Source organism: Phascolarctos cinereus, unplaced genomic scaffold (genome assembly GCF_003287225.1).
Source record: "Phascolarctos cinereus isolate Bilbo 61053 unplaced genomic scaffold, phaCin_HiC Scaffold_2;HRSCAF=192, whole genome shotgun sequence".
In the NCBI taxonomy this organism is placed as follows: domain Eukaryota; kingdom Metazoa; phylum Chordata; class Mammalia; order Diprotodontia; family Phascolarctidae; genus Phascolarctos; species Phascolarctos cinereus.
The window spans coordinates 54,625,231-54,641,697 of record NW_027555625.1 but is presented as its reverse complement, the minus strand read 5'-3'; the positions used below and the strand labels follow the sequence as shown (position 1 = coordinate 54,641,697).

General features: G+C 41.0%; 1 protein-coding gene across 2 annotated transcripts in view; it reads right to left on the bottom strand.

The window, feature by feature from the left end:
- Positions 1 to 15,255, bottom strand: part of CUNH16orf95 (chromosome unknown C16orf95 homolog) — a 51,367-nt gene extending 36,112 nt beyond the window's left edge. The window contains exons 1-2 of one of the 2 annotated variants that reach the window (XM_020989217.2): positions 15,204 to 15,255; positions 2,434 to 2,591 (exon numbers count right to left, since the gene is read on the bottom strand). In XM_020989217.2, coding sequence (XP_020844876.1) covers positions 2,434 to 2,542 — 109 coding nt within the window. In that variant the 5' untranslated portion in view covers positions 2,543 to 2,591; positions 15,204 to 15,255. Of the gene's footprint in view, positions 1 to 2,433; positions 2,910 to 15,203 lie in introns of those variants that run through there. The other variant, XM_078149398.1, reaches the window with a different exon arrangement.
- Positions 15,256 to 16,467: the final 1,212 nt, after the last annotated feature.

Here is a 16,467-nt window from a genome sequence, read left to right as displayed (position 1 = left end):
ATTTTATTTGTGTTAATAAAATATCTGTGGTTTGTTTTATTATTGTTTATTATTTAATCTTAATAAAATCCTCTGTGTTTTATTTTATTCATTTAATACATTTTATGCATTTAAACATATGATTCTGCAAAGGGGTCCATGGGCTCCTCCAGACCACCACAGGGGTCCCAGACACAAACAAGGTTAGAACTCTGGCTTTAGAATGATAGATCTACAGCTAAGAAAAACCTTTCAATTCATCTAACCCAACTCTCTCTTTTTACAAATGAGGAAACTGAGGTACAAATTCATGTATTCAGGATTTGAATCTAGATGGTCTATTCCAAACCTAGTACACTTTCCAATGCACCATAATCTTTCTGCCTCTGTTTCTCTCTTTATTGTTTTCCCCTTTTCTCTAACAATTTTGGTTATTGGACAAATCTAAGAAAATGTGTATACTTCCAAATATTCTAAGTAAACTTAAGGTTTAGCTAGATCTCCAAATACATCATTTTTGGCAAACCTAAATATTTTCCCAAGTTTGAAATTTCAAATTTTCCATCCTTTGAAAAAAAATTAAGAATTTCGCCACACACATTACATACACATACACACAGAAGCCCTAAAAACACTACACTCTGGCCTTCTACTTTCTTTTTAATATGCCACAGCAAAAGTTTGCCTGATTTACAGTTCTTACAACATATAATTCTTGGGGAAAGGTTTTTTTTTCATCTATTACCTCATTATATTAAGATTTTCATTATGATTTTAAATGCAAAAGATAATGTTTGAAAGTATGATTTGCCCAAACTCTACTGGGCAGTTCTAAGTCTGCCCAACCATACCTAAACATGTCTAGTTTTAGTGCTCTACAAAGATATTTTCCCTGGAATTGTTAGAAATGCTTCACTGTGGTATTTGCCTACAATCTCTGGGTTTCCCTTCTCTCATCAATAAAATAAGGTATCTCCTACTCTATAACTCTACATTAAGGTCTTTTGATGACTGGGGCAGCTAGGTGATACCCTAGTGGACAGAGTGCCAGGCCTAGAGTCAGGACGACCTGAGTTCAAATCCAGCCTCAGACACTTACTAGTTGTGTGACCCTGGGCAAGTCACTTAACTTGTCTTTGTCTCAATTTCCTCATTTGTAAAATGAGCTGGAGAAGGAAATGGCAAACCACATCTTTGCCAAGAAAACTTCAAGTGGGGTCACAAAGAATTGGATACAACTGAAATGAGTGAAAACAACATGTAATTGAGTTAGGCAAAATTAGGGTGTATCCATTTCAGTAAAATCTTGAACTGTGATGTTTCAGGGGAATACACCACCTTGGCACTTTACATAGAGCATAGCTCAAGCTGGCCGCCATTGAAACAAGCCAGTTCAGCTTCCCCAGTCACGTGGGAAAGTTAGATGCAATAATCTTCACCCTCTATTATCCTCTAACTTTGTTTGGAAGTGGCTCCAGATTCCCAAGGTACTTGGTGGCCTTTGCAGTTCAGTTTTCTCGGTCATAATGCCCTGTACTAACTGTTCTCCATGTTCCGAAGACAACAAAGAAGCTTAGCTAAGCAGCCACCCCCCTACTCCACTTTGTCCACAACTTTGGAGTCATTTCCTCGAACGAGGCTGAATGATAGGATGGCTAAGACCCGTTCCAGTTTTCCCACTCTATAAATCTATTATTCTCTATTTGTAACAATAATCACATGAAGGAGTAAGACCTCCCAAGCATAAAGAGCCAAAGAAAACCTCCCATGTTTAAATCTTCCACTGTAGACTTATCATTACTATTCCCACATTTGGTCTTTTTTTTTCCCTAACTGAGCTCCTCTGAGACATCTGATATTTCTTTTAATACCCTCCTCCTGCCACCCTAGATGGTCACTAGATGTCTACAGACTGCCTGTTTGATTGGTTAATTGACGAAGGGACCATACCCTTTCTACTTCTGGATATGTCTGCAGGATAGAAGGAAGGAAGGAACTGGGGAAGATGGTTGCAGAGCTACTGACAGACCTGAGCTGCCATGCCACAAACTTCAAAGGGAAGGGAGGGGTGGGAATGGACCAGAAGGCAGGAGACCTGAGTTCCATACCCAGCTCGACCACTAAGTTAGCTGTGTGACCCTCATCAAGCCGCTTCTCCTAATCTGCAAAATTATGAAACTAGACCAGATGATCTCTAAGTTCCCTCCAGCTTTGAAATTCTTTGACTGAGTGAATGTGTAGTCTTTCCCGTGATGGTCTGGGGTATCTCCTTTGAGATTGTAACCTTGCCTCTCCAATGGAAAACGTGAGATGGAAGAGGACGTGTCAGCATGCCCCATCACTCCATCAGAGGGACACTTTGTCTTTCAAATGTTGGACAACCTCAGGGCAAGCCCTCTTCAAACAAAATCTCTGATCAGATCACATCTGTTTTTGCTGGTCTGGAGCACATACCCTTGGGTCTTGACAGCACTGGCTTCATCCTCGCCTGTTCTTCACCCTGGGCTCCGCCTAGCAAACTTGGACATTCCTCCCTCAGGCCTCCTCTCTGGCGGGTCCACATAAGATTTATCTACTTCTTAGTCTCCCGAGTTCCTTCTCCTCCCGTGAATCTGTTGGATAACACGTCATCATCAGTCACCATCCTCACCATCACCATTACTTTTATCACCAAGTACCATTACTACAAGTGCTGTGCCAAATGTCCTTTTCCCACATGCCATTTGAGAGCATCTCTCCAAGCTCTCTCTCCTGCAGTCACCAACACGTTATCAAGGATGAGAAGGCTGTGAGACCCCCACCTGATCCGAGTCCCCCATGGCCCTTTACATCATATAGGGAAGACACACTCCCTACACTCTAAGAATTTATATTCTCATAGAATTTTAGAATCTTTGAAACATAGAATAGGAAAGAACACCCAGATGTCATTTCATCTAGTCCCCTGCCTCCAAGCAGGCTGTGCCCAAAACATTTCAGTCGTGTAGTAAGTAAAATCCAAAACTTTCCTTAGTAACTTTCTCCAGTGTTTAATGGTCTTTCTTCTGTAACAATTTTCTCTTGTTATCACAAAACCTATCCAAAATTAGCCATCAACTAGTCAAAAAGCAAACATCCTTCTGGTGCTGGCCAGATTGCCATCACTGTGCTGGGGATACAGGGGGCATACAACAAAGTGTAACACATGGGTCAAGGAGCGCGTGATCTTCATGGTCAGATGAGTGACAGGCCCCATGAAAAGATAAGTAACAGTAGCGGGCAATGTGTGGTAAGTGAGGGCTTGATGATAGGGTCCAGACTTAAACATAGGAGACTGGAGGAGAAAGAAGTCCCTATGGCCTGGTGTGGTCAAGGTCACAAAGGAAGTGGGATTTGGGCTAGCATGAGTTCATAACCTTTTTCTGCATCATGGGCCCCAGTCTAGTAAAGCTGCATGTCTCTTCTCAGAATAATATTTTTAAATGTATAAAATACATTTATTTAAAATAAAACAAATATAAAATACATAGAATTACAAAAGAAACAAATTAAATTGGAATATAGTTATCAAAGTATTGTTTAAAACAATTTCACTGACTTGGGGTGAAGAACTCCTGCCTTAAAGGATGTATACAGTTCATTACAATGACAGGACAGGAGTTTGGGTGGTGAGGGAGAAAAGGCCTGGATATGTAATCCAAAGGTCTGAGTTCAAATTCTGATCATACTACTTAGCAGCTGTGTAATGTATACATTCATAGTGCCTCCGTTTTCTCATTTATATATAAGGAACTTGGATTACAATGAGCATCATTTAGTCCTTCCCAGCTCTAATTCCTATGGTGCTGTGAGAATAGCAACTTAGATAATTATGGGAAGAAGAGGTGGGCCTGTGCTATTTAATTGTAGGAATCATTTCTAGATTCCTTGAAGAAAGAGAACCTAGAAGCAAAATGGTCTCCATAGGAGGAAAGAAGACAGTCAGGAAAGCAGGGGCATGGGGAAGAATAGAACCATTCTGAAAGAAGCAGAGACCAGAGGAGAGACACACCAGACAACACAGAGATACCCTGGGGAAAATGACATCTAATTATCCCATTTAAAATTTAAAAATCTTAAAATAACATCTAAAAATTTTAAAAATTAGAGCTAATATCCCATTTATTCATTATGAGTGCTTTGGGATTGTGCAAGTCATTATGTTCATCAGAGTTCACAAGTCTTTCAAAGTTGGTTATCTTTACAATATTGCTGTAATTGTGTCCATTTTGGCCAGGAACCCTGGGGGTCTTCCCCTCCCAGAATGATTTTTTTTTTTGACTAGGTAAAAGAGGCCATTCTTTGCCTCATTTCTTACCTAGCCTTAATCACTTACTGGGCATTGCCCCAGTCAAACTGAGACCTTGGAAAGACCTTAGCTTAAAAAGGCCAAGGTCTCCCACTGCATCCAGGCCCATCTCCAGTCATCCTGATCTATATGTCTGGCCACTGGACCTAGATGGCTCCAGAGGAGAAAGCGAGGCTGGTGACTTTGCACAGCCCTCCTTCACTTAAATCCACCTCCAGGTAGAGAACTAATATACTTGGAGCACAGATTGAAGCATATTTTCTTGCTCTTTCTTTTTTATTCTTTTAAATATGGCTAATGTGGAAATATGCTTTGCTAGACTATATGTATATGTAATGGATTTTGTTTTTCTTGCTTTCTCAGTGGGTGGAAGAAGACAATTTGGAACCGAAAAAAAAATTTTAAAAGCTACATTTTGTTTTGTTTTTGTTTTAAACAGTATGATCCTTGCCCTGAAGGAGTTAGGTCATAGATCTTATGTTTATTTGTCTTTCCTTGTATACCCAGTGATTAGCACAGTGCCTGGTACATGAAGAACATTTAATTAATGCTTGTTGACTAATAGGAGCAGAGATCTAGGACCAGATGCCATTTAATTTCATTTCACAGATGATGAAACAGAGTCCAGTGGATGTTAATCGACTTGCCTGAGGTCACCCAAGTAGTGGCAGAGACTAGACATGATTCTCTGACAGCATAGCTACTGCTCTTTCCGCTTCTAGTTTTTTTGAGTTAGGAGAAACCTTAGAGATAATTTAGATCAGCCTCCTCATTTTACAAATAAGTTTTTCCTAATCAGAATCCTTGCTGACCTGAGATGAGTACAAAGATTGCCTAGGCTCCCACCATACGCGGCCCTCCTTCCCACCACCTGGACTACCACAGTTGTGACTAATAGGAAAAATCACAACACAGCTAAACTGGGAGTAAAGAAAAGGCTGGTGAAAAACTGAATGGATTTGATCAACGAAAGAGATAAAGTACAGAAAACCAAAAAGCAATTGAACATGTTGTACACTCATTTCAGACTCTTTGTGACCCCATTTGGGGTTCTCTTGGCAAAAGATACTGGAGTGGTTTGCCATTTCCTTCTCTAGCTCATTTGACAGATGAGGAAACTGAGGCAAACAGGATGAAATGACTTGTCCAAGGTCACACAGCTAATAAGTGTCTGAGGTCCCATTTGAATTCAAGTCTTCCTGACTACAGGCCCAGTGTTCTATCCACTATGTCACCTAACATAGTAACATAATATTCAATGAACCAGACTCCAATCACTGGGGGAAAGACTTGCTATTCCATTTCAAAAAAAAACTGCTAGGAAATCTGGAAAGATGTCTGGCAAAAATTAAGCTCAGACGTAACATCTCATACCTCATACCACAATAAATTCCAAATGGATTCATGTCCTATATATAAAAGGCCATATCATAAACAAATTAGAGGATCATGAAAGGAGATATCTTTAACAACTAGGGATAGGGGAACATTTCTTGACTAAACAAAAGATACAGAGGGTCACAGCGGACAAATTGGGCAATTTTGATTATATAAAATTCAAAGACATTTGCATAAACAAAACTATGTGAGTTCCTGATTAACTAGAAACACCCTCCTGGGACTGTTATCCACTTCTTAACCCTTAGGAAAGAAGGACCCACAAAACTCCCACCCCTATTTGCTTGCCTTTTATTAGGGTAACGTTAGCCTCTGTGGAACATTTTGGCATATTCCTAGGTGGCAACTTTAGAAAATGGGACAAAATGAATGTGCCTACTAACTATGATCGTATCCAAAACTCAGTATTGGGTCCTCTTCTCCTTCTTCTTTACACTCTCACTCAGTGATCTCACTAGCTTCCAAGGGTTCAATGATTATATCCATAAAAATGATGAGCATCAAAAATAAAAGGGGAAAAGGACATGTTTGTGCAAAAATATTTATAGCAGCTCTTTTTGTGGTGGCAAATAATTGGAAATTGAGGGAATGCCCATCAACTGGGGAATGGCTGAACAAGTTGTGGTATATGAATGTAATGGAATATTATTGTGCTATAAAAAAATAACAACGGACACCTAGGGGGTGCACTGGATACAGCTCCGGCCTTGGAGTCAGGAGGACCCGAGTTCAAATCCGGCCTCAGATACTTGACATTTACTAGCTGTGTGACCATAGGCAAGTCACTTAATCCTGGAAAGAGAGAGAGAGAGAGAGAGAGAGAGAGAGAGAGAGAGAGAGAGAGAGAGAGAGAGAGAGAGAGAGAGAGAGAGAGAGAGAGAGAAATGACAAACAGGATGATTTCAGGAAAACCTGGAAAGACTTATATGAACTGATGCAAAGTGAAGTGAACAGAACCAGGAGAACATTGTACACGGTAACAGCAATATTCTACAATGAAGAATTGTAAATGTTAGCTATTTTCAGCAATACAATGATCCAAGACAACCCCAAAGAACTAATGATGAATCATACTATCTGCCTCCACAGAAAGAATTGATACTGTCTGAATACAGACTGAAGCAAGTTATTTTTCACTTTCTTTCTTTCTTGCATTTTTTTATTTAAGTCTTCTTGTACAAAATGACTAACACGGAAATGTTTTACATGATTGCACATGTATAATCTATATCTGTTTACTTACCGTCTCATGAAAAGGGGAGGGGAGGGAGGGAGGGATATGGAACTCAAAACTTTAAAAAAAAATGTTTTAAAATGTAATTGAGGTGGGCAGCTAGGTGGTGCAGTGGATAGAGCACCGGCCCTGGATTCAGGAGGACCTGAGTTCAAATCTGACCTCAGACACAGAACACTTCCTAGCTGTGTGACCCTGGACAAGTCACTTAACCCCCATTGCCCAATAAAAAAAAATATAATTGGGGGGAAATTATGTGTGTGTGTGTGTGTGTGTGTGTGTGTGTGTGTGTGTGTGTATGTGGAGAGAGAGAAAGAGAGACAGAGAGAGAGAGAGAGAAGAGAATGATGCACAGCTCTACATGTCTAGTCCTGGTTTCTCTCCTGAGTGCCAGTCCTTCATTACACACTGCCCACTAGACATTTTGAATAGGTCTTTGAATAGATCTCTCAGCATCTCAAATCCAATATGTCTGAAACAGAACTTATTATCTTTCCCTCAAAATTCATTAGTCATCCAAATCTCCATATCTTTCTAGTCACTAAGATTTGCAACCTCAGTGTTTAAACGCTAAGTGGTAAGATGAGCAGGCAGGCAGAGCTATCTCTCACTTTGCTCTCCAATACTTTTGTGCAGGCAGAGTTTCCTTGGTACTGATTCCTTCTTTGGGACATGACTTTCTCTCCAGCACCCCCCTCAATCCTAGTCTTGTAGGGATGTGGAATCTTTTCCCCTCAATCCTAGTCTTGTAGGGATGTGGCATCTTTTCAAACCTACTGCAGAGTGAAGGGGATTATTGCAACTTGAAACTGTTAACATAGCCATCCACCATTGTGATTCTATGCTTGCTTTAATTCACTTTTGGTGAATGTATTCTCTCTTCTCCAGGAAGTGTTTTTTAAAAAATCAATAAATTTTCTTTCTCCATTTTTTTCCATTTAGTATTTTATTTTTCCCCAATTATACATGAAAGCAATCTTTGGCATTCATTTTTAAAATTTTGAGTTTGGGGGTGGAGCCAAGACGGTGGAGTGAAAGCAGTGACTTGCTTGAGCTCTCCCCCAAACCCCTCCAAATATTCATAAAAAATGGCTCTAAAAAATTTCTAAAGCAGCAGAAGCCACAAAAAAAACAGAGTGAAACAAATTTCCAGCCCAAGACAACCTGGATGATTGATCAGAAAGGTATATCGCACTAGGCTGGGAGCAGAGCGCAGTGCGGCCTGGGCGTGCAGGCTGCTGCGAACCTGGAACAGGCCTCAGAGGACTGAATTGCAGGCAGCTGTGGGGTTTTCCAGACTCCTCAATCCATGAATGCCAAAGACAACTTAGAAGGTCAGTGGGAAAAGTCTGTTTCTGCGGTGCTGAGACAGGAAGGCGGGGTTTCAACTCCAGTTCCCCAAGAGCATGGTCGGGGAGGGGGGGCAGCTGCCTCCTGAGCTTCTGGCCCACAGACTGAGGGGGAATCCAGTGGCTGATCAGAGAGGGACTGCAGGGATCTCTTTGCCAGTGCTGAGGCAGGAATCTCTTGCTTTGCCTGTGTTTGGATGTGGGTCACAGTTCTGGGTGGCAGTGCTGGGGTGAGGAGGAGCGCTGGCGTGGTAGAGCTTGTAGTGGTTGTGGAGAGGAACCCCTCCTCACAGTTATGGGACAGAAAGGAATACTTGTGGTCACAGGCCAGGAAAGGAGTAAACACCTCGCCCCTTATCATACCACCTTGCAAGAACTGAAAATTTACAGGTCCCTACAAGTATCTCTGAAAACAGCTGTACAAACCCCTGAAGCTTGGGACAGTACACTCTCCACATTGGAAGCAGACTCTTACCTTAACAAAGAGTTTAAAACTCAAGTAATTGGCCAGGATCATGAGCAAGCAGCGCAAAAAGAGTCAGACTATATTATCTTACTTTGGTGAAAAGAAGATCAAAATATACAACAAAAGAAGTCAAAGCTCCTACATCCAAAGCCTCCAAGAAAAATATGGATCAGTCCCAGGCCTTGGAAGAGCTCAAAAGGAATTTTGAGAAGCAAGTAAGGGAAGACGAGGAAAAACTGGGAAGAGAAATGAGAGTGATGCAAGAAAATCATGAAAAACAAGTCAACAGCTTGCTAAAGGAGACCCAAAAAAATACTGAAGAAAATAACACCTTAAAAAATAGCCTAACCCAAATGGCAAAAGAGGTCCAAAAAGCCAATGAGGAGAAAAATGCCCTAAAAAGAAAAATTGGCCAAATGGAAAAGGAAGTCCAAAAGCTTACTGAAGAAAATACTTCCTTAAAAATTAGAATAGAGCAATTGGAAGATAGTGACTTTATGAGAAATCAAGACACTGTAAAACAAATCCAAAAGAATGAAAAATTAGAAAACAATGTGAAATATCTCATTGGAAAAACAACTGACCTGGAAAATAGATCCAGGAGAGAGAATTTAAAAATTATTGGACTATCTGAAAGCCATGATCAAAAAAAGAGCCTAGACATTATCGTTCAAGAAATTATCAAGGAAAACTGCCCTGATATATAGAACCAGAGGGCAAAATAGAAATTGAAAGAATCCACAGATCTCCTCCTGAAAGAGATCCCCAAAGGAAAACTCCTAGGAATATTAGCCAAATTCCAGAGTTCCCAGGTCAAGGAGAAAATATTACAAGCTGCCAGAAGAAACAATTCAAGTACTGTGGAAACACAATCAGGATAACACAAGATTTAGCAGCTTCTACATTAAAGGACGCAGGGCATGGAATATAATATTCCGGAGGGCAAAGGAGATAGGATTACAACCAAGAATCACCTACCCAGCAAAACTGAGTATAATCCTTCAGGGGAAAAAATGGTCATTCAGTGAAATAGAGGACTTTCAAGCATTCTTGATGAAAAGACCAGAGCTGAATAGAAAATTTGACTTTCAAATACAAGACTCAAGTGGAACATGAAGAGGTAAACAGGAAAGAGAAATCATAAGAGACTTATTAAGTTGAACTGTTTACATTCCTGCATGGAAAGATGATATTTATAACTCATGAGACCTTTGTCAGTATTAGGGTAGTTGGAGGAAAAAATTATATTATGATAGATAGATAGATAGATAGATAGATAGATAGATAGATAGATAGATAGATAGATAGAGGGCACAGGGTGAGTTGAAGATTAAGGGGTCATATCTGGAGAATAAAATTAAGGGATGAGAGAGGATTATACTCGGAGAGAAGAAAGGGAGAGGTAGAATGGGGTAAATTATCTCACAAAAAAACAGAAAAGAAAAGTCTCTTACAGTGGAGGGGAAACGGGGAAGGTGAGAGGGAATGAGTGAATCTTATTCTCATAGGATTTGGCTTAAGGAGGGAATAACATACACATTCAATTGGGTATGGAAATCTGTCTTACCCTACAGGAAAATAGGGGAGAAGGGACAAGAGAGCAGGGGGATGATAGAGAGGAGGGCAGATTGGGAAAGGGGTAATCAGAAGTAAATACTTCTGAGGAGGGACAGGGTCAAAAGAAAGAATAGAATAAATGGGAGGGCAGGATAAGATTAAGGGAAATAGAGTTAGTTTTTCACAACATGTCTGCTATGGAAGTATTTTGCATAACTGCACATGTACAGCCTATGTTGAGTTGTGTGCCTTTTCATTGAGGGTGGGTGGGGAGGGAGATAGAGAGAAAATTTGAAACCTAAAGTTTTAAAAACATATGTTTAAAAAAAATGTTTTCACATGCTACTGGGAAATAAAAAATACAGGAAATGGGGTACAGAAGTCTGTCCTGCAGTACAGGAAAATAGAAGGGGAAGGGGATAAGAGAAGGGGGGGAGAGATAGAAGAGAAGGCAGACCAGGGGAAGGGATATTCAGAATGCTTGCCATCCTGGGGTGGGGGCAGGGGTGAGATGGGGTGAAAATTTGGAACTCAAAATCTTGTGGAAGTAAATATTGAAAACTAAAAGTAAATAAATTTATATTAAAAAAAATAAAAATAGTAAAATAATAGAAATAAATAAAAATACAAAAAAAAATAAAATAAAATTTTGAGTTCCAAATTTCCTCCTTCCCTTTCTGCCCCCTCATTGAGAAGGCAAGAAATTTGATATAGGTTATACATGTGCAGTCACACAAAACACATTTCCATATTAGTTGTGTTTTGAAAGAAAATATACAAAAAAAAAACAACCCCAAGAAAAATAAAGTTAAAAAAAGTACGCTTCAATCTATATTCAGACTGTCTCAGTTCTTTCTCTGGGGATGGATAGCATTTTTCATCATAAGTCCTTCAGAGTTATCTTGGATCACTGTATTGCTAAGAATAGCTAAGTCATTCAAAATTGATCATCTTACAATGTTGCTGTTACTGTGTACATTGTTCTCCTGATTCTGCTCATTTCATTTTGCATCAGTTCATGTGAGTTCAGGTTTTTCTGAGAGCATCTACCTCATCACTTCTTATAGGACAATAGTATTCCATCACAATTCTATACCACAACTTGTTCAGCCATTTCCCAGTTGATGGGCATCCCCTCAATTTCCAATTCTGCCATCACAAAAAGAGCTGCTATAAATATTTTCGTGCATATAAGTAAGTCCTTTTCCTTTTTGTTTTTTATCTCTTTTGGGATAGAGACCTAGTAGTGGTATTGCTGGGTCAAAGAACATGCATGGTTTTGTAGCCTTTAGGGCATAGTTCCAAATTGTTCTACATAATAGTTGAATCAGTTCACAATTCCATGTCCAGAACATTAGTGTCTCAATTTTCCCACATCCCTTCTAACATTTGTCATTTTCCTTTTCTGTCCTATTAGCCAATCTAGTAAGTGTGAGGTGCTACCTCAGAATTGTTTTAATTTGCATTTCTCTAAAGAATAATGATTTAAAGCATTTTTAAATATGGCTTTAGATAGCTTTGATTACTTCATCTGAAAAGACTTCATATCTTTTGATCATTTACCAGTTGAGGAACGTCTTTTGTTTTTATAAATTTGACTAATTTCTCTATACATTTGAGAAATGAGGCCTTTATCAGAGAAATTTTCTTCAAAATTTTTTTCACAGTTACAGTTACTAACTGTGTTTCCCTCCATCCTATTTCCCCCATTTATTTTATTTTCTTTCTCCCTTCATCCTGTCCCTCCTCAAAAGTATTTTGCTTCTGACCACTGCCTCCCCCAATCTACTGTCCCTTCTATCAGTAACCTTCCTTATCTTATTTCCTTCCCTACTACTTTCCTAGAGTAAGATAGATGTCTATACCCAGTTGAGTGGGTATGTTATTCCCTCTTTGAGTCAATTCCAATGAAAGCAAGGTTCGAGCATTCCCTGCTACCTCCCCCATCTTCCCTTCCACTATAAAAGCTTTTTCTTGCCTTTTTTATGGGAAATAATTTCTCCCATTCTACCTCTCCCTTTCTCTCTCTCTCAGTGCATTCCTCTTTCTCATTTCTTAATTTTGCTTTTTTAGATATCATCCCATAATGTTCAACTGACATCTATACTTTCTGTCACATACACCTTCTGACTGCCCTAATAATGAAAAAGTTCTTGTGAGTTATAAGTATCATCTTCCCATGGAGAAATGCAAATAGTTTAGTCTTATTGAGTCCTTTATGATTTCCCTTTACTGTTTACTTTTTTATGCTTTTCTTGATTCTTAAAAGTCAGATTTTCTATTCAGTTCTGGTCTTTGTATCAGGAATGCTTCCAAGTCCTCTATTTCATTAAATATCCATTTCCTCCCCTGAAGGATTATATGCAGTTTTGCTGGGTAGGTGATTCTTGGTTGTAATTCTAGCTCCTTTGCTCTCCAAAATATTATATTCCCAGCTCTCTGATTCTTTAATGTAGAAGCTGATAAATCTTATGCTACCCTGACTGTGGCGCCACGATATTTGCATTGTTTCTTTCTGACTGTTTGCAATATTTTCTCCTTGACCTGAGAGCTCTAGAATTTGGCTATAATATTCCTGGGAGTTTTCATTCTAGGATCTCTTTCAGGAGGTGATTGGTGGATTCTTTCCATTTCTATTTTACCCTCTGGTTCTAGAATATCAGAGCAGTTTTCTTTGATAATTTCTCAAAAGATGATATCTAACCTCTTTTTTTAATCATAGCTTTTTGGTAGCCCAATAATTTTACAATTATCTCTCCTGGATCTATTTTCCATGTCAGTTATTTCTCCAATGAGATATTTCACACTGTCTTCTGTTTGTTTCATTTTTTTGGTTATATTTTATTGTTTCTTGATGTCTCATAGTCATTAGCTTCCACTTGCCCAACTCTAATTTTTGAAGAATTATTTTCTTCAGTGAGCTTTTGTATTTTCTTTTCCATTTGTCCAATCCTACTCTTCAAGGCATTCTTCTCACTGGACTTCTGTACTTCTTTTAGCATTTGGCCTAGTCTATTTTTTAAGATGTTATTTTCTTCAGTGTTTTTTGTGCCTCCTTAGTCAACCTGTTGACTCTTTTTTCATTGTTTTCTTGTATCACACTCATTTCTCTTCCCAATTTTTCTCTACCACTCTTACTTGATTTTTAAAATGCTTTTTTTTTAGCTCTTCCATGGCCTGAGACCTATATATCTATATCTATATGTATATCTATATCTATATCTATATGGGTTTTTTTTTAAGGAAATCAACAAGCATTTATTCAGTGATTATTATGTGCTGGCCCTGTGCTAAGCACTGCAAATACAAATACAAGCAAAAAGAAAGACAATCCCTACCGCCAAGTAGCTTACATTCTAATGAGGAAAGGCAAAACAGAAAAGGGAGCTAAAAAGGTTACCAGGGGATGAAGGAGATGGCATGATGAAGGCATAGCACTGAAGTCAGAAAAGTCAGAAGCATAGTTATGAGGGGAATGAAGGTTGGCTAGTCTGGGTCATGCTCAAAAATAGAAGCCCCAGGAAGAACTCATCAAAAGGCAAAGGAACATGGTCAAGGGATGCTCCATGGTAAGAAGATCGATGGAGGGGGTAGGTGTATGGATGGATGGATGAATGGGTGGATGGATGGATGGATGGATGGATGGATGGATGGATGGGTGGATGAATGGGTGGATGGATGGATGGATGGATGGATGGATGGATGGATGGGTGGATGGATGGATGGATGGATGGATGAATGGGTGGATGGATAGATGGATGGATGGATGTTCCAATGTAAGGAGACCCCAGGAACTCATGTCCCTGGGTAAGGAGACCACTGGGGTCAGTGCGTGGGTAGATGATTGGATGCTCCAAAGTGAAGAAGTACCAGGCATGGAGGAGGCCCCCAGGCTTCAGAGTAAAACTGAAGCATGATATTAAAGTCCAGAAAGTCAGAAGCACACCTTTAGGACCCCGACACAAATTTGGTGGTCATGGTTGGTGAGGATCACCATATTTCCCAGCACAGTCACTTCACAAGCAGGAGCCAAGAGTAACTCAGGGCCCAGAGCACGCAGGGCCAGAAGTGTGCGAGTAAATGGGGAGACTATTCGTATTTTTCTTGGAGGTCTAGGAGGTAGGAGTTTTGGCTATGCTATCTTCTGAGTATGTGTTTTGATCTTCCTTGTTACCATAGTAACTTTCTATAGTCAGAATTTTTTCTGTTGTTTGCTCATTTTTCAGCCTGTTTCTTGACTTTTAACTCTTTGCTAAAGTAGGGCTCTGCTTCCAGGGTGGAGCCTGCACCACCCCAAGATTCAGGGGTTTTGTGCAGCTGTTTTCAGAGACGCTTCCAGGGAAATGTAAGTTTTCAATTCTTCCAAGGTTGTATGATCGAAGGAGAGGTGTGTTTACTCCTCTCCGGGCCTGTGTTCTGGTCTGTGAGTGACCACAAGCTCTCTTTTCTGCCCTAGAACTGTGAGGAGGGTTTCCCCTTCACTGTGGCCACAAGCTCTGCTATGCTTGTGCTCCTCCTCGCCATGGGACTGCCACCCAGGACTGTGACCCAGATCCAACCAACAAAGTGCTGTCCCTAGTACCAGCAAAGAGACCCTTGTAATCTCCTTCGGACCAGTTGTTTGACCCCCTTACCGTCTGTGGGCTGAGAGCCCTGGAAGCAGCTGCTGCTGATTCAGTCACTCTCAGGGCCGGCTCCGATATCTGGGCTCCACCCTCCCCCTCCTCTTCTTTTAACAGGAGCCTCCAATCAGCAGTAATTGAAATCTCCTTCCCTTATGGGTTCCCAAATGTTCCCTTAACATTGCATCCAGGCACTAGTACCCACAGCTTAATGATTAACCATGGTTTTAATGGCATGATGATTTAAGCAAAATTTAAACATAAAACTTACACTCATGACTCAGCCTCAGAGAACAGGAGGATTCTTCTTTATTCCCTGGAACTACAGAACCCAGAAGTAGTTAATAAGCAAGCAAATACGACAAGCTTCTCCCCTCACTCTAGCTAGAAAGATTTCATGCTTCTGACTGTGGGATAGAATGAAATCCTTCACCTATTATCCATGCCAAGTGGCACAGTGGATAGAGCAACCTAGAGTCAGGAAGACCTGAGTTCAAGTCTTTCCTCAGATTCTTACTAGGTGTGTGACTCTGGACAAGGCACTTAACTTCTGCCTCGGTTTCCTCATCTGTAAAATGGGGATAACAACAGCTCCTCCCTCTCAGGGTTTTTGTGAAGATAAAAATGAGATAATATTTATAAAGCGGTTTGCAAACCTTACAATGTTATATAAATGCTGGTGGTCATGATGCTCTGACCACCGACCATCCTGCCCCACTGTGCCCCACTCGCTTCCACCACCTCCCCGTCTCAAGAGTTGCACACGCGGTCCTCTCTCAGTACACCGTGGTCCCTATCGGCTCTGGCCGGTGTCCTAGCTGTCCTCCACCCCGGCAGCCCCTCCTTCCCAAAGCTGCATCTATTCACTCCCCATCCCTTGGGGGGATTCTATTACATCCCCCCCCAAACCACTGACAAATTGAAGCAGCTACAGACAGGAATCCCCACACCTGGTCCATCTTCAACCTCCAATTCTCACTAGGGATGATGTTACAGGTGTCACTGTGGGACTCCTCACTCTCCCTCACCCCGCTCACCAATCACTTCCATCTCCACGACATCCTCACCCACATTTCCTCCGGGGTGGGGACCACCCTAGTCCAGGCACTGATGAACTCTAACCTAGACTTGTGCCAGTCTCCTGACTGGTCTCCCCGCCTCCATCCACCCTCAACCCAGCTACCAGAGTGATTTCCTTAAAGTTTTTGCCCGGCCACATCACCCATCCACTGAGTAAACGCCCCTGGCTTCCTATTTCCTCTAGAATCAAACAGAAACTGCTCAGTGTGGCCGCGAAAATGCTTCAGCCCGTGGTCTCTTCCTCCCCTTCCAGGCTTCCTACGCGTGACTCCCCCCTGCAAACTCGAGGGTCCAGACGTCCTGGCACAACCGCTGTCCCTCCCACGGGGTGCTCCACCTCCCCTGTGCATGTTCACGCCTTTGTCCTGGCTGGCCCCATCCCAGGAATGCGCTCTCTCCCTCAGTCCACGTCCCGGAATCTCCGCTTTCCTTGAGCACTCAACCCAAGCACCATC